Source organism: Caretta caretta, chromosome 8 (assembly GCF_965140235.1).
Source record: "Caretta caretta isolate rCarCar2 chromosome 8, rCarCar1.hap1, whole genome shotgun sequence".
Lineage (NCBI taxonomy): Eukaryota > Metazoa > Chordata > Testudines > Cheloniidae > Caretta > Caretta caretta.
Window position 1 is genome coordinate 53,069,536 of NC_134213.1, and position 26,927 is coordinate 53,096,462.

Below are 26,927 nucleotides of genomic sequence, written 5' to 3' on the forward strand. Positions count from 1 at the left end.
TTTTTGAAATATTGTTGTCACTTTTACTTGTCAAAAAGATTGTTTACATCTTTCATCCATTTAAGATGTTTAAAGGATTCAACACGTGTCCCAGTAGATACCATCTCTCTTCAGAAATGGTCATTTTAAGCATAGTCCTTCTCAAAGCTCCAAAATGTTACGCCTATACAACAATCATTTGATAACACCTTCCCCTCCAGACACACACACAGACATTCACTTCTTATGCATTCTCTTCCAGTTAAATTTGGGATTTCTTAGTATCAGAATAAAGTAAGCTGTGGTTCTGACATGGGGTTATTAACACTATTAAGAGTAGATCTAGAAATATTGTCATTTCTTTTTTTTTGGGTGCCTTGTTTTAAAAATATGCTGAGATCACATAAATTATCCTGCAAATGTCTCCCAACAAAAAATAACTGGAGAATTTTGCACAAACTCTGGACTTTTATGGCTTTGTTATATAAGTGTTAAAGATCCATTTTGCCTGTGAGAGACTGTTCAGTTTCTAAAATTCAAAGGTCTTTTATCACTAAGCCTGTTCTTTAATGAATTTCCAAATTATTTAATGTAATTATTATTTTTTTCTCTTAATGTATTTAAAAATCAGAACAAGAAGACAATCTAAACTCTTTACAAAATCAGTTGGGGGCACTTTGAGAGCTGTAAGCAAAACTTAGCTTTTCCAGCTCTGTTCTAAAATCTTGTGGAATTCTCCTTAGCTATGTGTTATCTATCTGCTCTTGACCTTTGCACTCAAATTCACATTTGTTACCCTAGATTTTTGGAAATGTCCACTAGAAACTTTCGTTAGATGTACCTTCACAATATCCCACAGTGGATGACTGCTGTCCTCGGATGATGATAATGATGTGAGGTTTTTCTAACTAACTTGCACGGTGCTTGTTGTCATTCTGCCAGCAGAATCAGACACATGCTAAATAGCATACAAGCAATTAAAAATGTATGCATGGTAATATAATCTTCAGATTTCTGGCTCTCACCTTCACTTCATTGACACCACTTAAAAGATTTATCTTGAGTAACCAAACCTATTTCTTTTACCTTTCTGTAGAATTAAACTTCTCCTTCTGACTTGCAGGTTGTATTTTATGGGTTGATGAAGTTCCAAATCTTTGGTGCCCTTCTGATTACTTGTGGCACTCTGGCAGTCCAAAGCAGCTGTAAACCTGGCAGATCAGTCTCCTAGTGATTTTTCTAGAGTAGCGATAATCCCCATTTAGAGGTAGACCCACCCTCCTCATGGCCCTTGGTGAAGGAATTATGGCTTGGGTCACAGTTCTGCCAGTGATCCTTTGCTGCTGGAATTGCCTCTAGGGGCTTTGGGAAGCTGGGTGCAATTTAGAGCTGCCCTGAGGTGGTTCAAAATTTCACCAGGGACCGGACCTGCTCTTGACTAGTACCTTGACTGGGGAGCCACAAAGTTGTCTTAAAGCCATTTTGCTTCCTTTGCTGAAGTTATAGCCCGGGATAGTCAATGGTGGACCGCGGGCCAAATCCGGATCACCAGACACTTTTGAACGGATCCCGAAATCCTTTTATTTACTTATTTTTATTGTTGTTGGGTTTTTTACTTTCTTCTCTGGAGTCTGGACTGTGACTATACCTTGACCAAGAAATTTGGACCTTGACAAAAAATAGACTACTCCTGTTTTTGCGCAGGGTTTTTATTCAGATTACTCTAATGTTTATAGATATCTTATGTTTAACTTACCATCTTTTTTTCTAGAAATCCGGTGTTTCTTTAAAAGTTTAATATAAACAGAGTTGTCTCAATTAAACAGACATCTAGTCCATTTCTCACATTTTCCAGGGGACACATTTCAGTAAGAGGAATGAGTTGTATGCAGGTTTGGCCATATGCTGCTCCTGATGTCATGTGTACACCAGCTGTCTGGAATGATCTCCTTCAGTTGAAAAGATCGTATCAAATAACTGATTCCAAGTAACCAATCTATAGTCATACACAGTACATACTGTAAATATATATTGAGGTGGTTCTATTAAAAGTGAACACATGGACAGAAAATGTAATGTAGATATGTTCACCATGTACTGTATGGTCAGCTGGACCTAAATTCTTTTCCAATCTGGTACTGAAATCAGCAGCATACCTGAAAATTCTGCAGCATCTTCAAGAACATGTCTCTTAGAAATTGAGGGTTTTTTTTAATTATGAAAATTAATACAACTAATACAGAATCTCTTGATTTGTTTTTTAATTGTGATAGTGAATCCTACTCGGTGGGAATGTTGATTCTGAATCCCACCCTTGGGTTTATCTCTATCAGCTAAACACATGTGAAAATAAAACTTGTCCTGTCTACGCTAGAGTTTTAAAAGAATGTGTTAACACACTTTAGCTAAATTAATTTTAAAATACCATATTTATCTTAGTTTACACAAGCCCATTGGTAACAATGCACTGACTCACATTTGGTTCACTTTTTGAATGCTTTCTTTGCAGCCATAAGGGCTAAGGTTTGTCATTTTTTTTTTAAATGAAAGCTTAAATGATGCAGAACAGTTCTGAATCAGTGGATATGTCTACATAGCAAAGACCAATGGCTGGTCTGGGTCAGCTGACTCAGGCTCAGGCTGTGGGGCTGTAAAATTGCAGTGTAGATGTTCGCCCGTGAGCCAGAGTCAGCTGACCCGGGCCAGCAGTGGGTGTTTAACTGCAGTATAGACATACCCAGTGGGTGTATTTTGTGGCAAATTCTGCGGGCACAATTGCAGAAAGTACAATGCTCAGCTATTTAGTCTATCACATTTTGATGGATTGGTTGGGAGCCAAGGATTAAATGTGCTAGCATGCATAATGTAAAGGAAGAGGGTCATGTATTCAACAATGAAGGAGCTAGACATAGCCCATTCAGGTGGAGCATTAATATGTACTTTGTAAAACTTACTTTGTCATTTAGTAGATTAAAAAAGCAACATTAGCTCAGATATGCCAAACTATTACCGTGACTTCTAACCCCCAAAATGAACTTTCTAAGGATCTGTTACAGCTGTTATTTGTGCATACTTATGGCTTTGCAATTTTCTAGTATTTATGTAAACAGTGCTTGAGGCAAAATGTTCATTCTGAGTGTGTTTGGGCAAAGCTATAAGGATAAGCCTAAGCAATGCATTGTGGAGTCTAATCTGTGGGCCTTGGAGTAGCAGTAGAATTCTACCTAGCTCTTTCTATAGCAGATGCTGTATTCTAAGGTAGTGGGTATGACCTAGAGAGTGATCATGCTGCAGTTCTCTGACTAATCCCCACTTTATCGAGGTAAATGCTGAAGCAAGTTTGCTTCTGAGTTTTATTTTTCCTTCCCATGGGGTATCAACTAACAGTTCACACATACTGTCTGCTTTTCAGAGGATTCAACAGGGAAAGAGAAACCCCCTGAGAAAAGCAAGGAGAAGAAAGCAACTAGACCAGTGCGCAAGGTTCAAAAGCTAACCAGGTCATCAAGCCCAGATTCCAAACCAGGTGACTAGTAGTACTCTTGACATAGGCTTCTTTCTAGATGTGTATGTTCAGAGATTAGTTATGTCTAGACGGGTGAAAAAGGATGTAGTTTAAAGGCAACCTGTTGACTTGAACTCTGGTTAGTTGCACAAAATGTCCTAAAGGTTGTTTGGTATGCTATATCAGCAATGTATCCCCCACCAATTTTTTTTTTCTGTTTACAAAATTTTCCTTTCCCCTGCCACTGTGTGCAACTCTCAGAAACAGCAGATGATTGAATATGTATTTCACAGGGGTTGTCTGAGGACATTCACCAGAGCACTGGAGACCAGCAGTACTTCCTTGCTCTCCACTTCTGCCTGTGTCTTCTCTCATCTCTGTGGAAGAGCCTAGGGGGTGGGTGTGAAGTACTTCCCTGGGGTGCAGCCTGAAACTGGGATACTGCTGAGCTCTCTGTCTATCCAGACTGGGCTCCCTCTCTCATTGTGATGCTGTGACAAGTTGCAGACCTCTCCCAGTCTTGCACTCACACAAACATTTACTGCAGGGACACACCCTGCTGAGTTACATGAATGCTTTTTCCAGCCACTTATAAACCAACAATAGAGGGGCTCCAGCCACTTCCCCCCAGCTCCCCAGCCTAGGACCCCTTAGCTGCACCATCTTGCTATACAGTGGAGTCGCATCATACGTACATTTAACTTATGCAAATTCAACTATATGTGCTTGGCAAAAAAAAGAAAAATAACAATAACTCGCGGCGGCGGAGTACTGTACAGGCGTTGACGGGAGAGCGCTCGGGTCGATTTATCGCGTCTAGACTAGATGTGATAAATCTACCCCCATTGGATCGATCGCTGCCCGCCGATCCAGTGAGCATCTCGCCGTGCTGAGTGAGTCTAGTGTTTAAAGATACGTATTTTTCATACATCATGGCCCCTAAATGCAAGCCAACTACTTCATCTGGTGCTCCTCTGAAGAAACAGTGATCTGTTCCAGCACTGGAGGAAAAACTGGCTGTGCTGGTCTTATTGAGAGACGGTATGTCAGTCTCCAGTGTGGCGTGTAAATATGGCTGCAACGATTCTAGCATCCGTGCCATCAAGATTCGAGAGAGAGAAATTCATCAAGCTGTGGCATCAAGTGCTCCAATAACTGCTAAGATGACGAGCCAGGTGCGTGATAAGACTTTAGTGAAGACTGAAAAGGCATTAAACTTATGGCTGGAAGACATGAACCGTAAACATGTGCCTATCGATATCAACACGTTGCGAGAAAAGGGTCTTAGCCTCTACGTGCTGTTCAAACCTCCCACCGAAGAGGGACAGCCTTCTGATGAGAAGGAATTCAAAGCCAACCAAGGTTGGCTTAACAGTTTTAGGAACCGCTTCAACCTCAAAAACGTGCAGACTACTGGTGAAGCTGCATCTCCCAGTGAAGAGGCAGCAAAAGCCTACCCCGAACAATTAAAGAAAATCATAGAAGAAAAGGGCTAGCTTCTGGAACAAGTTTATAATGCTGACGAGACTGGGTTCTTCTGGAAAAAAATGCCCAACCGCACTTACCCTTCGAAATCAGAAAGACAAGCCCCTGGCTTCAAAGCAGCTAAAGACAGTGTGACTGTGGCGTTTTGTGGCAATGTGGTGGGCTTTTAATAAAGCCGGGCTTGCTCTACAGGGCTGCGAATCTCCGTGGCCTAAAAGACCAGAACAAAAATCTGCTGCCTGTGTTCTGGCAATCAAATAAAAAGGCTTGGGTGATGGCAGCATTATTTCTGGATTGGTTCCACAAGTGTGTCATTCCAGAGGTCAAGCGGTACCTTGAAGAGAAAGGACTTGACTTTAAAGTGTTGCTGATCATAGACAATGCTTCTGGCCATCCTGAAGCACTCCGGTTTGCGCAGAACGCCGTTGAAGTCGTCTTTCTCCCTTCTTTATTCTTTCATTCTTCCGTCTCTCTCTCTCTTTTTGACTATATGCGATTTTCGCCTTACGTGCTGACTTTAGAACCTAACCCCCACGTAAGATGCAACTCCACTATAGTCAGAAGCCTGATCAGTGTAAGTTATTTACCCAGTTCACCCCCCCCTCAGTGTGGAGAGGACATGCACCAGCCCGCCTCTGTTCCTGAGAGATTTCCCTTTACACTTCAAACAACACACTGTTCTAGGTAAAAAAAAAAAATATATATATATAGAACAGATTTATTAACTACAGAAAGATAGATTTAAAGTGATTATAAGTAATAAATGTACAGATAAAGTAGATTACCTAAGAAATAAAACAAAATCACAATCTAAGTTCTATAAACTAGACAGGATTTGAATCAAGCAGTGTCTCACCCTGATGGTACAAACAGTTCATCAGTTTTCCATACACAGGCTGGAGCTCCTCCTTTCCAGCCTGGGATCAGCTCCCCAGTCAAAGTCTTTGTTCCTGAGGTGTTTCCAGGTTTTGAGTTGTGGGGGGAGTGAGGCCAAGGGATGATGCCACTTTCCTATTTTATAGCTTCTTCCATGTGGAGGGAACTTAATTGTCCCAAAAAAAGCCTCCAGCACAGTTAGTGGAAAAATACAGTGTCACATGAGCTGGTCACATGCTTTTCCATGCTTCGATGAGTCATAGCAGGGGCCATTACCCATATTCTGGCTAGAACATTCAGAGGAAAGTCCACCAGGTGGGGATAAGCTTCTTCCATGGCCCATTGTGTTAAATGACAGGCCATCCACTTGAATAGTCCATTCACAATGTGCTGGCTAGACTGGATGTAAACTACCTTATGGGAGTTACCACAGGAGCAAACACATTTGAAATACAGGTACATAGTCAATATTCATAACTTCAGATACAAAAATGATACATGCATAGAAATAGGATAATCATATTCAGCAAACCATAACTTTTCCATTAACACCTCACATGACACATTTTGTACAAGATTTGTTGCAATTATAACACTGGTGAATTCGGGAGTGCCAGGGTGTTGCTTTGGGGTACAGAGTGTCACAGTGGGATGCTGCATGTTGCTTTCCTGGTGCCTATCCTATCTCACAGATAGATGCCAGCAATAATGGAGGGACCAACAGCCTCCACTGTTTGTAGGTGGGGTGGGGTCAATGAAACCTGTTGTGTTATCCTTCTATGGCCTGATGGATTGGGAATAGAATGGAGTCCCTCTCTTTTTTCCTCATTCCCCCCCACCCCCCTTCCTGTGTACAGGTCCAGGTCTGTGGAGGGAATTGGGAAGTAGAGAGGAACAGCTTCCTTCTCCATTACTTTTCCTGTACCCCAACTGAAACAATGAAGGGAGACAATTTTCCTTTAAATTGTACTAATCTTTGATATTATAAGTAACAAAAGTAAATGGAAAAACTTTCAGATGGAATTATTTTTGAATTGAACTTTCAAGTCAAATAAGCAACCCAATCAATATACTAACATAGCTTAAAAAATGCATAGGGTATTTATTTCTGCATATTTAACCTCAGAATGTACTGTGGTCTGTAGTTAGCGAGCTCTTTTTTTCTTTAACTGGGCTTATAAAGTTAAGCCATATACAAATTTATTACTCCCAAAGAGTTTCAGGAACAAAGTTAATGTGGCACAATATAGAACTGTGCACTCAGTATATGGTACTCAGGGAAGCAGTGTGTAAATGTCTCATTTTAGTGATGGTGGCTAATAGTTGAAACTGGTATTGAAAGTAAATGTTAGATATGAAGCTGTTTCTTTGTTCCCTGTTGAATTCATGTTGTTCAGGATCTGTGAATGGCTAAGCCTCCTCCCTTACATAGAAAGTAGAATTATCAAAACTCTAACAGAAGTTGTGTGTTCTGGATTTGTCTTTAAAGTAGATTGAATTTTAGAACTGCTACCTTCAGTTTGGTTTTATTTAGGAATCTGAAGATGGAGTTCCCAGACAAAGTTGAAAGGGTAGCCTGAATTAAGCAATGCTTGTGGGCCTCATGGATTAAGAATGGAACCAAATATCTCCTTGAAAAGAAAAATTAATTAAGAGTTTTCCATAAAATATTTGTGATCATATCATTAGTCCAGAAAGGGGGAATAGCACAGAGGCAGTTGAACTCAGTAGCCATGTTGATTTCGTGGTGTTATCCAGCTGCACCTATCTCTGTGTTGGGCTGTGTAATTCTCCTCATGTTTTTATGCTGAAATTCTTAGAGGAGAGGCACCAAAGCTAGTTCAGTGTTATATCTGTAATGATGTTCCCTCCCCCTCCAGGCACTGCAGTAACAGAACGCATAACACAGCCAGGTATTATAAATAACTGCAGCTCATATTCTGCTTTGTTAGCTTCTTTTAGTGTAGACAGCTGAGCTGAAATAGAAGATGAGCTCTTCCTTCTGGCTTTGTGGAGGGGCATAGAAGTACTTGAGAGCAGCAAGTTGAGCAAGAGAATCTCTTTGGCTGGTGCATCTCTTTTGAAAAGGTTCATGGTAACCTGTTTCAAGTTCAAGTGACAGGTTCATAAAACATGTGTATAGCTTACAATTTAAGTAGCCACTGAAATGGTGGCTTTTCAACCTTTTATCATAGAGGTCTACTGCTTCCATTAAAGGAACATTGAAGATATTAAATGTGAAAATATACTAGATCTGCTGTGTTGGGTTTACTTTTAAATTTAGTTAGATTCAATGTCTAGGCTTCTCAGAACCCTGTAGGGCCAGTAGGCTGTAATCCCTATTTATTTATGTCTAGTTTTTAAACTATGCTCATGCTCTAGTGTATGAACATATATGGTTGGAAATCCCAACTAAGAGGGAGACAAATTGACCTGATTATTAATTACCTGCAAATTACCTGTTTCTCAGCAGAGATTAAAGTGATAAATGGCCCAAATTAAATAATTAGTGTACTGCTTTGCACTTATATATATATATATACTTTTCATCCAAGGATCTTGGTGCTTTACTTCAAAAGGTCATTAAATATTGTGTGGGAAGCTAAAGGGAAGAAAAACTAGTCAGACGAATTTACATGTTTAACCTTATAAGCATTCAGTGAAGATACCTTTGTACCAGATCTGTCAGCCTCTGATCTGATATAGGATCGTAGAATAATATTAATGCATGTTTGAAAAAAATAATGGTGATGTGGCCCTTTAAAACTGCCTTCTGTTCCTAAGCAATGCATAAACCATTAAGATAGCATCTTAACCCTTTAAAGCTTCCCCTTCACAGAATGTCTTGCTAGAATGCAGTGGATTTGCATAGCCCAGGACTGTTGTTGACTCACATTTGTACATTCATAAGAGCCATCTATTTCATCAGCAAATTTGCTATTAAAAATGCTGTTGCTTTCTAAAGTCCTTTCTGTAAACTAAATAGGTGCTCATTTAGCTTCAGTACTTAAAGACGAATAATTCATTCCCCCCTCCCTCCATTCTGGGCCTCCTTTTATTCTCACTACTCTGACATTTTATCTCTCTCTTATTCTATTTCTTCTCTGCTTTCTCATTTTCCTACCCCCACTCAAGATACAAAGCCTCTTTTCTCAACCTCACAATCTTCTACAGATTCTCTCTCTCTTTATCTTCACTAACACTTGTCATCAAATCTCTTAGGCCAGCACAGGACTATTACTTCTACAGTTTTTTGTAGGGATACAAGTTACTGCAAGATGCTTTGGGTTTTTACTTTGTGCTGTACCTCAGTAATAAACATCATACCTTAGCCTTCATATACTTTTATGCTTCAAGGCTATTCGTTAGGCCTGGGTTGTGCAACTGAAGTCGTACCATTTGTTTGGAATATAGTGATGGTTTCTTAGTGTAATAATAAGTAGAAGGTTTATGGTAAGTACTAGGTAAATTCAAGATACACTGGAAAATACATGCTGTAATTCATTATTTGCTCTTTGTTTAGGTGGAAGCCATCTGATAAGTACATCTTCTTGGCGGGATGGACAAAAGCTAGTGAAAAAGATACTGGGTCCAGCACCTAAAGTAGAGCAACAGCACAGAAGAGCAACATCCAGTGACAGAAATGGGAGGGAGAGAGCTACTAAATCTCGTAAGCTGTGCTGTATTTAACACTAGCTTTTTCTGTTGGTTTTAATTTTTTATTTAACAACTTTGCGGACTTCTAAGATTTGAGGAGGCTCCTACTATATAAGGAGGATGCAGCAGTTAAGGTTGCAACTCAACCTGCTTTTGTTATAAAGCCCTATTTTTATCTTATATGACTTTGACTTGGAAAACTAGTTTGGCCTGAAAAGTGTCAGTTTTTTGTGTCTTGTGGATCCCACTCCAGGTGTATATGAACATGACAGCAGAATCTTTTTGAATAGCTGCGTCCACTGGCTCTGTGTCTGCACCTTCCATGCCGTTGTGCCTCTCCTTTCCCACCTCGAGCATAAAGGGTAGAGCAGCCGTACAGTCCCTCTGTTCCCTCTTACCAGCCCTGGCACTGAGACAAAACTAGTAGCATTTGTCTGCTACCCCTTATTGTTCCTTCTCTTAACTCAGTGCTAATTTTTCCCTTTTTACCCTCTGTTATTTTTTTCCTGTTTGGCTTGTCTTTTAAAAAAACGAAGGACTGTATTTTTCCCTTTGGCACATGGCGCCTCTTTCTGCACCAAAATGGTAGATTCAAAGCCTTCAGACTGCAAACCACATCTTTTCTGGGTGGCTTAATCCCTCTCATCACTGGCCACAGCCACCATTTTTTCTCCCTTGGTGAGAGCCATATTCCAGGTTGGTGTTTGCTGTGCTGACCTTTTTCCACAAGGACAGGGAAATCCAGGGAAGCCTATATAAAATTTCACTGCCTCAAACAGTGCATAGGGTCACTTCAGACCCTGAAGAGGGAGGATCAACTTCTGAGACAGATCTGACCACTGTTAAGTCCTAGGCTGCTAGTGCCCCTGCTACCCAGCACATGACTCCTAAGATGGGTACCAACAAAAAATCCTTGGCATCAGGCAAGGCTCTGGCACCAAAGTCCATGCTGGCACTGAACACTGGTGCAGCTTCTTCTATGAGACATGAGGCCCAAATATAGAGACAGACATGGCTCCTGGCATCAGTCCCTATCTTTCTGTAAGGAAGGGCGCAAACATCAGTTCTCCAGGGAACAAACCACTATGCCTCTGCCCGTCACAGGAGGAGTAAGTGATGCTGGCTCAACCTTCAGCTTGGTGCTGAAGAAGTATTAGCCTCAGGTGGTACCAGTGCTTACAATACCACTGGCACAGGCATTGACACTGGTGGCAGCTTCAATATCAGCACCATCTATGGAATCTCTACTGGTGCCTGATGGTTTTTTTACTGGAGGAGACTATCTTGTGCCCGGTGATGTTTTTGGTACTAAGACTTTCATAATTGGCACCAGTGTATAATTTTGACTTCTTGGCATTAAGGTCTTCCCAGAGGTCAGGCTGTCCCTTGACTGTTTCTTTGTTGTCCTCCTCACTGAAGCACTCTCTTTCTCCATGGTCTAGCAAGGAGTCTTCTCACCTCAGATCATTATATCACTGCAAACAAGAGGCTCTTTCTTTGGAGCTCCTACACACATCCATCACAGGCCTACAAATGGCTTGGTCAGCCCAATCTGAACCAATCTTACCAATACAGTGTGCCATCGTGGGATTGTGCATATTGGGGATCTCTGTCCTGGACATCCAGAAGACCTTCCTACATTCTAGGAAGTAGAGTAGATCTCCATTTTCCCCTCCACATCTGTGCCCAGATCACCATCATTTTGAGAGAGATGAGTGAGTAAGTGGCTGAAGAGGAACAGACACTAGAGAACAGCAGGAGCATTGTCCTTTGCATTTCAGGCACCCATTCTCTTCCTTCCCCAGCCAAAGCTGTACCGTCAACCCTTGTACCAGAATCTGATGACTTCAAAAGTTTCAGGACCTGTGCCCCAGAATTGCCAAGGTACTTGACATTGAAATGTCTGTCACTTAAAACAAGCTCTCACAAGCTTTTTGGTACTCTGCACTCATCTGCTCCTGCTAGGATAGTACAACCTGTCAACGAGGACCTCCTGGAGCTAAGACCTTGTGGCAAACACCCGCTACTCTACCTCCTACGGCTAACAGAGCAGAGAAACACTACCAGGCTCTTTGGTGGTCTCTCCTGTGCTTGAAAAATCTAAGGTGAGAGATATCCCAAGAAACTGAGTTCATTTGGGAAAATGGCCTGTTCATCAGCCTCACTACAATTATGATTAGTCAATTAACAGGCCCTATCTAGTAGCCAAAACATTGCTACCAGCAGCCGTTGATACCTCAGACACTGGCTAGACAAGGCATCCATGTCTATGCATATCTAGATGATTGGCTAATCAAAGGCTTATCCCATCAGGAGCTTACTGCAGCTTTGAACTATGTCCTTCACTTGTTCACTCAAATGGGCCTTTTCGTGAACTATGAGAGAGTCTCCCATCCAATCACAGGCAAAAGAATTAATAGAAGCCTTGAGTGACTCCAAATTGGTGATGTCATATCTTTCTGAAGACAGATTTCTGTTTCTTCAGTCAATAATCACCAGTATTAAATTGAATCCAGCATACACAGCATGGAGCTGTCTCGGATTTCTAGACCATGCCACTCTGCACTTACATGAAGCTTCTTGGCTAACTTCACTCGTGCCTGTTACAAGCCTGGCTAAAGTTGGTGTATTGTCCTACAAGAGATCAAATTAGCATGAGAACTGTAGTCCCATCACTCATCCCATCAGGACTGAACTGGTTGGTGGTCCAACCCCAAGAATTTCCAGAGTGGGTTCTCTTCTCTCTAACTCCTGCAAAGATGCTGATCATGACACATCATGAGCAGGTTGGTGTGTTCACCTGAACCACCCCAGGTACAAAGGATTCGATCTCAAAAGAAAATAACTCTTCACGTAAATGTTCTGAAACTCCAAGCAATCAAATTAACTTCCATGGCATCCCAGACTGTCCTATGGAATTCCACAGTACAGATTCATATAGTCAACACATCTGCAGGTGCATCTGCTCCTGCTCATCACCCCCATGTCAGAAGCTATCAAGTTTTATGGACATTTTGCCAACAACCCAGGTATCATCTCTCCATCTCACAGGAGTCAGCAAAGTTTAGCAGACTACTAAGCAGACAATTCATCACCAACTACAAGTGGTCTCTGAAGAGCTTTATCAAACTGATTTCTTTTCACTGGTGGGGAAATCCCGTCATAGAGTTGTTCGTCACCAAAGACCATCTGAAATGTCCAGCCTTTTGTTTTGGGGAGGCAGGTTCATTGCAAGATGCGTGTCTCATACTGTTGGATCAAGGTCTCATATACACATTCTCACCGATTCCCAGAATGACATGCAAGACGAGATGAGAGAGTCTCTCTCATTAGTCCTGATGGTCCCATACAGGTCAAGACAGTTCTGGTTGATAGACCTTCCCCAGACATCTGCTTAGCCTCCCATTCCACTTCCAGACTGCCCAAATATAGATGGGTTTGGCAAACTCAAGTTTTTGTTTTTTCTAATTTAGATGATATATATAAAATTTTATTTTAAAGATTTTTTTTCTAACAACTATTTTTATTTTTATGATTGTGGGGGGAAGGTTGGAGTTAGAGTTAGGGCAGTGCTAACAGTGATGAGCTGCAGAGGGCTTCCTGTGTGGCTGGGGGGCCAAGACACTAGGGCACAAGATGCGGTATGGGGATGGGGAGGTCATCCTGGCCTGGCAGAGCAGAGCCCTCTGCAGCCAGGACTGTAAGGAGAACAACGAGCCCTTGGCCATAGGGAAGGCCACCCTGCAGCTGAACGGTTCCTGCCTGGGGACAGCTCCCACACTCCTGGCTGGTGAGTAAGTGAGTGGGTCCATGACAATAAAACTGCAGAGTGCTCCCTGCATGGCCATGGGACCGGTGACATGCAGCCAAAAGGTACAGGAAAGGCTGGGGTCCAGGAAGGGCATAGCAGAGACCTTCAGCCAGGGCCTCAAGAAGGACAAGCTCTCGGCCATGGGGGAGATCACCCCACTGCTAAATGGCTCCAGCCAGGGGATGAAATCATTCAGCAGCTGGGTGGCTTCCTCTGCGACTAGGGAGAGGCAATTCTGGCCGGGGGTGTCTGCTCTGCTGAGCTAGGACTGCAGCCTTTCCCACACCTTATGCCTTCGGGGCTTGAGTCTCACCAGCCGGGAGTGTGGGAGCCATTCCCGGACAGGAAATTCTCAGTAGCGTAGTGACTTCCCCTATAGCCAGGAGCTTGTCCTCATCCTTGCAATCCTGGCCAGGGGTCTCTGTTCCACTGGGCCAGGACAACTGCAGCCTCCCTGACACCTTGTTCCTTCTGGGATCGGGTGTCACTGGCCCCGTGGCCATGCAGGGAGCCCTCTTCAATTGCACTATCATGGCACCTCACTCCTGTGACAGTGGAGCAGCAGAGGTCTCCCTGCATGGCCAGTAACACTCAATTCCTGCAGGGACAAGGTGTAAAGATGGCTGCAATCCTGGAGGAGCAGAGCAGAGACCCCCTGCATTCCCAGCTGGTGAGAGGGAGTAGATCCATGATAGTGGGCTGCAGAGGGCTCACTGCACTGTTGCAGGAGCCATTCAGCAGTGGTGTGGCCTCCCCTGCTGTTGGGGGCTCCTCCTCCTTGCAGTCCTGGTCAGGGGTCTCTGCTCTGCCATGCCAGGACCACAACCTCCTGCTGTATCTTGTGCCTGTAGGGATTGGGTGCCACCAGTCCTGAGGCTGCTCAGGGAGCCCTCTGCAGCTCTGTTGTCTCTGACCCACTCACGTACTCCTGTGACAGCAGGGTTGTAGGGGACTCGCTACAGAGTGCTCCTTCCATGGTTACAGGGCTGGTGATATCCGATCCCAGTAGGCTCACTGACTAATTGATATTTTTTTTCGTCGATTTCAGTGTGTCAGCTGAAAATCAGTTTACCAATAGATAGCAATTAGAATTTAATTCTGCCAAGCCTAAATGTAGTATTGCAGCATCAAGGTCAGCTACTACATCAAGATCAAGGGTCATTGCATCTGATAGTCTGGATGTAGGCTTGTTGAGCATCACTGACTGAGTCTGCTCTCTACAAGATCCTGTTCCAAAGCAGAAATCCGCCATGAGGAGGTCTTTTTCCTACAAATGGAAAAATTTTTTAGCTTGAGTAGCTCAGCACAACTTTGACTTGCTGAAAGCTTTTATACCAAAGATTCTTAACTATATCATATATTTAAAACATTTTGGAGTTTTTTCAATTACATTACAATCCGCATTGCAGCATTTGCTGCATGTCATGCACTTGTCCAGTTATATTCATTTTTTTTATCCTATGGTATCCAGATTTCTAAAGGAGTTACTGCATACTTACCCAATAGTCAGAGAACTCTCTCCTGCATGGAATCTTAATATCATCCTTGCAAACCTCATGATGCCACTCATGGAGCACCTTTTAGTATGCTCTTTCCACCACCTCTCATTCTCTTGACAGTCTTTTTAATCCCATCACGTCGGCCAGTAGGATCAGCAACGTCCAAGCTTTCGTGATTGATCTTCCTTACACAACGTTCTGCAGAGGCAAGGTGATGTTGACACCTCATCCGAGGTTTTTCTAACATCCAGGTTTAATTCAAACTGGTCCATCACTTTACCTATTTTCTTTCCTAAACTCCATTTTGCTCGCAGGGAGAAGAAACTCCATGCCTTGATGTTTCAAGGGCTTTATTATACTACCCTTTCAGGACAGATCCTTTGATTGTCTTCCTGTCTTTTATTGCCTTTTCTCCAGTGACCCGAAGGGCTAAATCATCTCCTCCCAGAGAGTATCAAAATGGGTTACTCAGTGCATCAGTTTGCTACCATATGGCTGAAATACCTCTTCCTCCAAAGGTTAAAGCATATTCCACTGGAGCATAAACTGCTTCCTTTTCTTGTTTCAGAAACCTCCGCATATCTGACATTTGCAAGTCAGCTACATGCACCCCTTGAGGGCTCCCTTGATCTGACCGCAGGATCAGATGCCAAGGTCTGCACTGCAGTATTATAACCATTCTTTAGTGGCAGTCAGAACTCCTTTATACCACCTCCAGATAGGGCATTGCTTATCAGCCACTTGGAGTTGGATCCACATGAGCACATTTGATTAAGAAAAAGTGGTTATTCACCTTTACAGTAACTGGTTTTTCAAGATGTTATCATCTGTGTGGATCCCGCTCCACAATCCAGCCTCGATTTCCCCACTTTTTTGGAGTTCTCTGAATTAGTCAGGGAACTGAGGGAGAGTTGCAGCTGCTCTGCCCTTTATGCCCTTGTGTCGGGGGAAGGGACAGGGGAGAGCGTGAGGACATTCAGGATGCAGGCACCCGGCCACAGTGGACACTGCTTTTTCCAAAGATCAAGGCACTGAACTGGGCACCTGGAGTGGGATCCGCACAGACGAGAACATCTTGAAGAGTCACAGATACTGTAAGATAAGTAACCAAGTGTGGGGGTTTTTGTTTGTTTTTGCTTTTAAGGCAAAGAGCGTTTCTGCAAAGTTGGAAGAAAATTCATCTGTGTTTTGAATTAAAAAAAGAGTGGTGTTGCACCAGTTTGCAACTTTGTGTGAACACTTATATCACTACAAAAAGTTGCAGTGGTTTAGCTAATTTGGTGCAACATTACACCTATAATTAAAACTGGTGAAATTTGTGTGTATAGATAAGCCCAGGGTTGTAGTTTAAGATCTTCAGTTGTGTTTTATTATGGAATCAGTTATACCTTTTTGTAACCCTCGCCATAATTAAAGAATCCTGGTTGTAAACTTGGAGGCAAATTCTGATCTGCATCTTATAGCAAAAGCAAAATCCTTGAACTCTCACATTTTCACATTTGTAGTTATGGTGTTAAGAGAAAAGTAATTCCAAAGCTTCATGACACAAAATTCTCACTGTAGAGATCAAGAAGAATTTTTTCCCATGTTAGAGAGTTGTAATAGTGTATTACAAGAATTCTTCTTTCCTTTGAAGCAGCAGATTTTGGCCACCTTTGGTCTTAATGGCTACAGTCCAATCCAATGTGGCAAATCTATATTTTTACTTAAGATTACTATGATAGCTCATTCATAGATTCATATATGGATGGACACTTTGTTTCATACAAATTTAATGTGGCCATTTTGATTTAAAAAGCTGTAAAGAAAAGACTATAAAACTTGCAAGATTCTTTGGGTATTCCAACAATGTACACATTTCACATCAAATTTGGAAGAAAAATTGGACTTGTAGTAATTTTTTTGCCCAATGTCTAGTTTCATTCTGAAGCAAACTTTACAGCATATTTGTAAAGCTGTATGGAAGGGATTTAATTATAAACTGATAGATCCTTAACTATAGTAGTGCTAATGGTAACTGTTAAAATATGTGCATTTTGGTAGCAGTGTCCTGGCTACACCCTATCTGTTTCCAATTAGTACTATATTATATTATTATATATTAGTTATTATATTAGTATTTTATATATAATCTTTGGAAGTCATTGGCTCTGCTTGGTGTATTAAAATTTTTTGCAGATATTTCAGTGGTGGCTTCTACTTCCCAAATCTTAACTTTATATATCAAAGTTTTTTAGTACAGTGCTTTTGATATATAAAACAGGATGTTTTCTCTTTCGGTTGGAACTGACAAAAGAATACTAGTTCATCTCCTTACTTTTTATGCTCTTCAATTATTGATCATTTTTATGTGATTTGTTTGAAACAAAGAAAATCTCCCCTCCCCACCTTTCTTTCCCATTCAGAATGTTTAGATGTATCATCTGACACCTTTAATTCTTCAGCAGGCCCTATTGGAAGGACAGGGTCAGATCCCAGGCTGGATGTTACCCACAAAACCTGTCCAAGAAGTTCTGAATGGTCAAGGAGTAAAGTACAGTCCGAGAGTAACCTGAAGAAATTGGACTCTACTTTTCCAGGTAGTAAACAAGATGAAGACCATACCTCCTTAAATAAGGACTTTCTGCCTGTAGAGATACGTGGAATTCTTGACGACCTGCAGCTGGACTCAGTGATTCCAAGTACAAAACAAGAGAAAGATGGGGAAAGGCAAAGTCAGAAATCTGCAGTGCCTACACAAGGTGCCAGGAGCCACAGTCCAACAAAAAGGAAACCAGACAAGTTAGCTGCTAGTGAAGAGCCTCAAGTTATCTCCAAGAAGCGTCACTATGACACAGATGAGGTTCGCCAGTACATTATTAGACAGCAAGAGGAGAGGAAGAGGAGGCAGAATGAAGAGAAGAAGGCACAGAAAGAGGCAACAGAACGAAAGAACAAACGACTTCAAGAGCTTTACAAGAAACAGAGAGAGGCTTTTGCTAAGGCAAAGAACATGCCAACTTCTGAACCTTCAGCAGCTAGGCGACTACAGGAAACCTATTCTAAACTGTTGCTGGAACACACTTTGCTAGAGGAAACTTCTCAGCTCCCTATTGCTCAGGAAATGCAGGTATGGCAGTTTCACTACTCAGTATTTTAAAGATAGGCATAGAAATAGAGGGTAGAATACTTAGGAAGGTCCTGAATTATCTTTATTAAGCTAGCAGTTAAGGAAAGAAGCAGATTATACCTATGAAAATAATGATCTATACCACAAACCAAAATTTTATTTGCCCACAAGACAGATAAACTGCAGAATCTCCTCGCGTCAGCAAGACACACAATAATGGTGAATGGAAATTCAGTATCTTGTAATTCTAACCAGCATCTGAGTTTAATGTATTGATTAACTGATTGAAACTTAAGAAATGCATACAATAAAACGCCTCAGACTGAATGAGGGGCTTCAGTTCAGCTTACTTTTGCAGAGCTGTGACTATTGAGGTCATTCAACTCACTGCTATTTGAGGCTGAATGTGAAATGTGGTTGTTGGATGACAGGTCATCACTGTTAACTTTCCTGGTTCTTCTTTGGCTGGCTCTTGTGTGTGAGTAAAGCTTGTGTCCCAGTCCGTTTTGTTGGGACAAAAATCTTGAATGCCCTCTCCTTTTTTCTATTTTTGCATGCTAGTAAAACTTTAACGTGGAGTTTCTTCTAGTCCCTTTGACTTTAATGAGACTTAAGCTACTCAGTCACTTTAGGTGCTTCTGAAAATTTTGCTGTTAGTGTTTTCTCTTTATTTCTAGCCCAGGCCTGGATATCAACCATCTGGGGAATCTGACAAAGAAAACAAGGTACAGGAGCGTCCTCCTAGTGCATCTTCCAGTAGTGATATGTCCCTGTCGGAACCTCCACAGCCTCTTGTTAGGTAAGTAAGTATGGATGTTTCAGTCAGTGACTTATTTGAAGTACAGTAATAAATTTTTATTTTGAGGTTGTACAGGAATCTAATGTATGAAAAATTAAATTTTGGTTACCAATCTGCCTCAAAATTATAGCATCTGTAAATAGTATTTAAAATATAATTGACATCAACTGCTGTTATTCTTCTCTAGATATCTCACAGAGATTTGCGTTCCACATCAGGGACTGGTCTTTCCTCTGTCATCCCTGTGCAAGAACAAGTAATCATATAACCATATCTGCCAGTTAGATTGTCATTCTCTGTTTGAATCACGTCATTATTTTCTTCCTCACTTTCAGACTGAGGTGCCAACTTTTGATTCTCACCTTCAGGGCTCCACACAAGTCTGTTTCTGCTTGCATCTTTGTTCTAACTTCTTCCTATTCCCCAGCTTGCTCCTATTTCAACCTTCTGCTTCCGCCAAAATACTCAATTTATATCCTTCCACCATTGCCTTCATACATGGAATAATCTCTCTTCCTCTTGTGTAGCAAGCAGACTCTTGCTTATTTTCTGTGAAGCTTTTCAATAATTCACTAAAGTCAGAAGCAGCATGGAGTGGAATCTCTGCGCAGTGTTTTCACACTGAACTGTCATCTGGTCATTTGATATATTGTCTAATTTAGGTTGTAAGTTCTTTGTAGCATCGACTATCTTCTTTTCTGGACATTTAAACTAATGGACACTACTTACTAAATTTAATCAAATTTATATTAACAAAATATTCAGAATGCGCATTGAAACATTCAGAAGTGAGGAAATAACTGTTAAGGCTTACCTCTGTCCCCTTGTACATGTGTCCTATGATCTGGTCTTTAATTACGTGATCACATACCATTTTTTAAATTTATGTCTCTCATTACCTTGGTCAAATTAAAACTCAGTTTTGGAATGTAGCAATACTTGTCTCTTAGGCAGGCAGAGTTTTAGCTAGGGCTAGGAAATTCAAGTGGTAATAGTTCAAATACTACACTGGTACACACTATACCTAGGCATTTCTCAGGTGCCTATCACAGTAGTATATTCATATTGCATTATATGGGTGCTAATAACAGGGAAGAACTGAGACTAAAATGGCTGCATAATTTATTTGGAGAGCCATGTAGTAAGTTGAGAAGCAGGACTTAGCTGGTGAGTTTCTCAGGAAATCTAATATTCAGACTATGTGCTAGTAAGATTAAAGAGGGAAATTCCAAGACTGTGGATCACTGGAAGAGGAATGCGTTTGTAGAACCCTAGTTAGGGGAAACTTAGCTATAATAAAAGGCTTTTATTTTATTTATACATTTGTGAATGTGCTTATATTCCACACTAAATGTGTCTAGTCCTTGCCCAGTGTGTCAGTTGCTATGAAGTGTTGGGAGGGTAATGTGAGTAAAACTGGAGAGGATTCTCTGGGCTTGGAAGATTCCATGAGACAGGAGTGGCAGGGAAAGCAAGGTGTCATCTGAACTGCATTCTGTAAACTGCTGCAAAAATCTTGCTTTTTCTTACCAACGAATACTATCTGGTACAACATAATGCAATTTAAGAGAGTGTTTAGACTTTGTATGTATATGCTGTATATTTTATGTAAATACAGTATAGAGCATTTCTATTTTTGGTACATCTATAATTTCTATTTCCCAAAAGATTGTTGTGTTTTGATGTCTGTGAAAAACACTTTTTGTTGCAAAGATATATGTTCACATGAACTCTTAGTACTTCACAAATGTTGCACTTGGTCACAAATTTCAGTCTTGTCTTTTGATTCTAGAAATGATTTGATGGAGCCTATGTGGATACAGCCAGATAGACTGAGCCCAAGAGTCCAACTCTCTCACCCACAACCTCTTGCTGGCTCAAGTGGAGGACTTTTCTCTCAGCTTTTGGATCTGGAGCAGATGGGCCTTTTGCCAAAGGACTTTGACTCAGTACTGACAACCAGGAGGAATCACAACACAGCTGTGGGATCCTTGACTTTGACACCTCAGCCTTTCGTGACTTCATCTGCTGCACAGCACGATCTCTTGGTAAAGCCTGGTACCAGCCAATATAAGAGTAAACTGGATCGTATTGAAGCCCTGAAAGCTACAGCTGCTTCTTTGTCTAGCAGAATTGAAAGTGAAGCCAAGAAGTTAGCTGGGGCTGGCATCAACTATGGCTCAGTGTGGAACTCTGAGCAACTACTGCTGGGGAACCAGGATGATGGACGCTGGGCTAAGGCTGTGAGTCCCCCTGTGAGAGAGGATAATGAAGATGTTTTCTCAGCCAGAATTCAGAAAATGTTGGTTACTTGTGTGTCTCATACAACCTTTGATGATAACCTTCCTGGAGTGGGCAACCTTAGTGAATTTAAAAAGCTCCCTGAAACTATCAGGCCTCATAGTGCAGCAGTCAGCCTTGGAATGAGATCCCCAGTGAGTCAAAGACCTGAAGGAATGCTAGGACATTTATCAAAGAGGCAGATTGACTCCCCTGGGTCTGAAAATCAGGCTTATAGTCAAAACAAAGGAATAATTACTCACAATTCCAGCACAGATTCAATCAGTGAAGGGCCTCTTCTAAGTGAGGGGAGTCTCTCCGAGGAGGAAGGTGACCAACATAGGCAGTCTCCTTTGAAAATTGCTGAGGTATTAAAAGAAAAGGAGTTCTGTGTTGGGGAGAGAACTGCTTTTGAGCCCATAAAAGAGTTTCAGAAGGAGGCAGAAAAGTATTTACCACTTTTCACACAGACAAGTGGCATACAAAGCAAGGGACCATGGGAGGAACTGGCCAAGGGAAGTCCACATAGTGTCATCAACATATTTGCAAAATCTTACCAACTACATGGCAAAGGTAAGGAAAAGAAATGGAAAGATTACACCATGGTACATTCATAATTTCCATATTGACTGAATTTTGTAGTTGAATTTACTGGTGGTGACTCAGTTTTCAAGTATCTCAATAAATATGAAGATGGATTAATAAGGAACTGTCAATAAGGCATAAGTGTGAATGACTAACGGTTATTTATTCTTTCATATAACACAAGAACCAGGGTCACCCAATGAAATTAATAGGCAGCAGGTTTAAAACAAAAAAGTACTTCTTCACATAACACACGGTCAACCTTGGAACTCGTTGCCAGGAGATGTTGTGAAAGTCAAAACTATAACTGGGTTCAAAAGAGAATTAGGTAAGTTCATAGAGGATAGGTCCATCAATGGCTATTAGCTAGTATGGTCAGGGATGCCATCCTACGCTCTGGATGTCCCTAGTCTTTGATTGCCAGAAGTTGGGAGTGGACAACACGGGATGAATCACTCGATTACCTGTTCTGTTCATTCCCGCTGAAGCACTTGGCATTGACCCTTGTCAGAAGACAGGATACTGACCTAGATGGACAATTGGTCTGATCTGTTATGGCCATTCTTACAATTCACAGGGAAGTTTTATGGATGTAGTTTTGAGTAATAATTGATTGACCTGATTTTATTTTTTCCTGCTCCAGGAAGAGAATTCCATTGTTTTTGGAAGCAGAAGACTGCTTTTGTATTTAGGTTGCTACACTCCTGCGGAGTGTAGGTAATTAGAATTTTGGACCTATTCAACTGTTAAATGCAACACAGACTATTTGGGAGTGAATTGTATTTTTTAAATGTATTTACCATGATTTTAGAACATTGAACTATGTGTGGTACATGTTAATTTTTGTATATTTTTAGAATTGTATACTTAGGGTTTATCAGGTATCTTGTCATATCCAAAGTGCTATGCTACACCTAACTACCTTGCGTTGGGTTTGAGGACCAGAATGTGTTTGATAGCTGACTTCACCCGTTACAGTACCAAACAATTTCTCCACAGAAATCTCCCTAACGTCTCCTTGTTTGTAAGCCACTTGTATTTTTCTCTTTCCCTCCCCATTCTGTTCATCTGAAGTCCATGTACGCTCATTGGAGCACTGTCCCTTTAAATATACTTCAAATACATGCTATTGTGGACATCTGCTTTCAGTTTGGCATCTATAACTATTTTCAGACCGCTTTGCCAGCTTCTGGGTTGGAAAGCTTTTTTTTATTATTATTAAATAATAAAAGGGTCTTGTTGCTGAGAAAAAGGTAAGTCCTGCCCCTGTTCTTTTTTTTCAGGTTTCTTTAATGTAGCTGGGCAAATGGAGCCAACAGTGGGAGCTGAGCCAGTGGTTGGGAGTATGCTTCCTCCTACCACAGCTCCATTTCAAATCCACCCACCAATCCCACCGATGCGATTTCTTAAGTGAGTTATTTCTAACAAAAGGATCAAGCTTTGTGCCAAAGCTTTACCAGCATTTCATCCCGTTCTCTTCCCATTTCAGTTATTCCTGAAATATGGAATGCATACTGTTTGCAAGATTTGTTTAATCTAGTAATGTCAGTGACTCTATATATGCCAGATTCTCTTCACTCACCAAAATAGTGCTGCACAGTCAGGGGTAGATTACTTCAGTAGAGGGTAGATTTTTTTTTTTCCTTTTTTCTTTAAATTCAACTCTTCATATGTAGTCTTATCCAGTGGTAGCTCTGAAAAATAGTTTGGCAGACAACACAGGTAATGAATTGAGATCTTTGTAGCAATCTCTGGTCTTCATAGATTAGGCGCTGGTGGTATATCAGTAGGCAGGATCTTTCTTGCTAAGTGAGCAAGTTTGTAGTGTTAATTGCTCTATTTGGTGCCTTGTTGCATATTTTCCAGAATTTTCATGCCAGGACATTGCATTCTATTCTTGTGCATAGCTATTCTGTCCTCTTACCAGTGCACTTAATTGTCCTCTGGCACTTGCTCTTGCCTTCAGATACTGTAGTCATTTGATGCTGAATGTTTTCCACAAGCTAATTTACATTATGTCCTTTTTGATTATTTTTTTCATTCTTCAAAGATGATGGAATTTACTCCCTCTAGCTCTCCAGATGGCTCCACTCCCAAGCATCACGTTATCCAGATAACATTTTTCAAGTGGCTTTTTACTTCAGTATAGAAAAGAGGCAGAATATAGTTGACATTTTATATTAGACATCCAGTGGCAGTTCTATCATATTCATTTAGCATGCTTCTATTGGGAAAGCATTCTTTCTTACTGAGTACTGGTAGAAGTATTTAAGGCCTGCAGTATCATTTCCTGTCATGTGAGCTACATGGAGTTTAGTATCAACTGTCTTTTTTTTTTTTTCCTTTTCTTTTTTCTCCCCCTTTTCACAGGATTAGAGGAAAGGTCAAATGGTGGATCTCCAGTCCTACGACCTTTACTTCCTACCATGAGCCCTCCAGATAGTGTTGTTTCATATGAAGATGACTTTGTTTCATCACAGGGCAGTGGAACTTTGACAGACAAACCGATTGCTCTTGAGCCTAGGTAATTATGTAGAAACATTTGGAGAAAATTGAAATGAAAAATGATACTGAATTTCTGAGTACTTATAAGCAGCTTCCTTTTTGCATCAAGTAATGTGTGAATATCCCCCAGAAGAGTACTGTTACACTATGCTATCCCATTAGTGAAAAAGACGATTCCTTATAGTAGGATTTGGTAAATAATTTACAGTAGAACCTCAGAGTTGTGAACACCTCAGGAATGGAGGTTGTTCATAACTCTGAAACATTCATAACTCTGAACAAAACATGGTTCTTTCAAAAGTTTACAACTGAATATTGACTTAATACAGCTTTGAAATTTTACTATGCAGAAGAAAAATGCCACTTTTTGCCATGTTAATTTAAGTAAAACAAGCACAGAAACAGTTTCCTTATCTTGTCAAATCTTTTTTTTTAATTCCCTTTATTTTTAGTAGTTTACATTTAACACAGTACTTTACTGTATTTGCTTTTTTTGGGGGGGGGGGGGGTCTCTTCTGCTGCCTGATTGTGTACTTCTGGTGCCAAATGAGGTGTGTGGTTGACCGGTTCTGGGGTTCATAACTCTGGGGTTCATAACTCTGAGGTTCCGCTGTACCTGTGGCCTTACACAACTAATATGTCAAGCCACATGGCCTAGGAGCAAGCAGTGTAGGACAGAGAATTGAGTACTCCTGAGACCTAATCCTAGTTCTGCCCTGACTTCTTATGTTGGCTTGGGCAAGTCACTTATCCCTTCTGGGTCTTGTTGCCCCATTTGTAGAATGTGAGAATAATAGTTCCTAACCTTTCATAGCTGTTATGAGGCTTAATGTTCTAAACTCTTTGAAGATATTAAGCCCTATGTAATTGCCAAATTATAATTTTTTACTGTCTTTTTGTAGTAGTTGTTGTAAACATCTAGAATTTTTTCAAGGTTCCAGTAAGGTTTAGTAACAGAAATTTAAAAACAAAAAAATTCTGATAGAATTTTGAAACCTTCTCTGTAACTGCTTGGAATTCAAGACCATGGCATTCCAGATCTTCCAATTTATTGTGAAAATGGTTGGATTCAAATTACTTGCTGATTTTTTTTCAAAATTTAGCTACATCGAATTTTCCATCTTTGGAGGGATTTGGAGTGGGATAGGGGAGAAGCAATAATCCTATCAACTTGTTGGGGAAGGAGGGCAGCAACAGATGTTTGTCTACAGTTTTTGTGTAGGCCTGAATAAGTGGAAGACAGAGCACATTTTTCATGTTGGTTATATGGCTAGCTGTAAAATGTTCTCTTACAGAAGAAAACAAATATTGCAATTTAGCTTCTAATTTAGCTTCTAATACAACTTACCACCTTTCACATAACATTGTCCCTTTAATTTTTTCATAAATGCATGACCCTGTTGAAAAAGTGTATAGTTCTACAAGTTTATCAATAATATCAGACATCCATGTGCAATCTAGATTTCCATCAACTTCAGGGTAATACATATGTGTATCCAAATCTGTAGTTGAATGCCCATAAAAACTTGTATCTGAAATTATGCAAATATCCATCTTTTGTAATTTTACATCTGGTCTGAAATTCAGTACACTCCGAATCAGGTCTAAGTTCTGAGTGTCCTAGCAACTGCTACCAATTTCTAATACCAAAAGTCATCTTGTTTCTCAAGATGGGTTTGTAATGTGGCAACATAAAATTGGCCCTGATTTTAGTCATCTGTCTCCTCAAGAAAGTCATGTGGATTTCTTGTGGCATGGAATAGGGGAGTTGGGAATCTTCAGCTAGTGTTTTTTGTTCTATGGCAGTATCAGTGGGAGCAGCAATTCCAGCATTCAAGAAGAGCTTCCCAGCAGGAAGTCTCCCCATGAACACCGATCTGTAGAGCTAACCTCCCAGCATTCACCTGGACCCTGGTCTGCAGCATCTTCTCGCTCATCTGGATCTTCTAAAAGGAAAGGGAAAAAGGAAAGTAAGTGCAGTGCCTAGTGTAGACTAACTTTTATCAGATGGTTATATTAGCATATATTGGATTGGTTCTGGGATTATTGTGACAGATTAAGCATTTTCACTTATCCAGGGGTTGATGGTACAGCATCTGTAATCTAGTGTCAGTGTAGTAGGTAGCCTTCTTTACTTTTAACCCTGTATGAAAATGTCTGCTTCCATTACATTACTATTCTAAAGAGAAATCAAATGTCTGTCTTCAGCAGTTACTTTCTCATGCTTTGACCATGTAAGATGCTCATCTGTAACTCAGTCTGTTACAAATTCAGTGAATATTGAAACAGAGTTGTTAATGCTGTTTCTACCAGAAACATCACGATACTGTTTGGGGTGATCCTTTTTTTGGCTTTGTGACATAGTAACTGATAAAAACAAACAGTTGAGAAATTTAATAGTATCATGATAAAATGTGCTATATTAAGCAAACTGTCTAAAAAATGACCTAGCTTTATTTTTTTATATAACCTGAGATTATCCTCAAATTCTAAAATTAATTTTAAAAAATCTGTTCAGCTGCTGTGAAATGAAAATAATGGCCACCTTTTTGTAGCAGATAGCAAACATACAATATATAGTCCATCATTAGGCTATGAAACATCTGTATCTTATGCATAAATGAATAAATATCAAGCCTCTTGTGCTAGTTTCCGTTACATTAGAAACGGAGCAAAATATGATTTGACAAATGGGAAATTAGTTTTATGCTTTTTTAAAAAAAAAATGGACAGTAAGATGAGAATACTAAGTTTAAAATGTGGTTACGCTCAGAAAAGAAATTGTTTAGTTGGAGGTTCCATATTCTCTCTCTGGCTTCTGTATCAGAATTCCTCAG

The 26,927-nt window shown here is 40.7% G+C and overlaps 1 protein-coding gene across 9 annotated transcripts in view; it reads left to right on the forward strand.

Annotated features, from left to right (window-relative positions):
• CEP350 (centrosomal protein 350) overlaps nt 1-26,927 on the forward strand; it is a 135,041-nt gene that overhangs the window by 34,780 nt on the left and 73,334 nt on the right. For 4 of the 9 annotated variants that reach the window (XM_075131502.1, XM_075131503.1, XM_075131505.1 and 1 more), the window contains exons 8-14: nt 3,392-3,505; nt 9,369-9,515; nt 17,218-17,921; nt 18,599-18,720; nt 20,513-21,573; nt 23,956-24,109; nt 25,897-26,060. In XM_075131502.1, coding sequence (XP_074987603.1) covers nt 3,392-3,505; nt 9,369-9,515; nt 17,218-17,921; nt 18,599-18,720; nt 20,513-21,573; nt 23,956-24,109; nt 25,897-26,060 — 2,466 coding nt within the window. The remainder of the gene's footprint in view (nt 1-3,391; nt 3,506-9,368; nt 9,516-17,217; nt 17,922-18,598; nt 18,721-20,512; nt 21,574-23,955; nt 24,110-25,896; nt 26,061-26,927) is intronic. The other 5 variants (XM_048860299.2, XM_048860302.2, XM_075131504.1 and 2 more) reach the window with 4 other exon arrangements.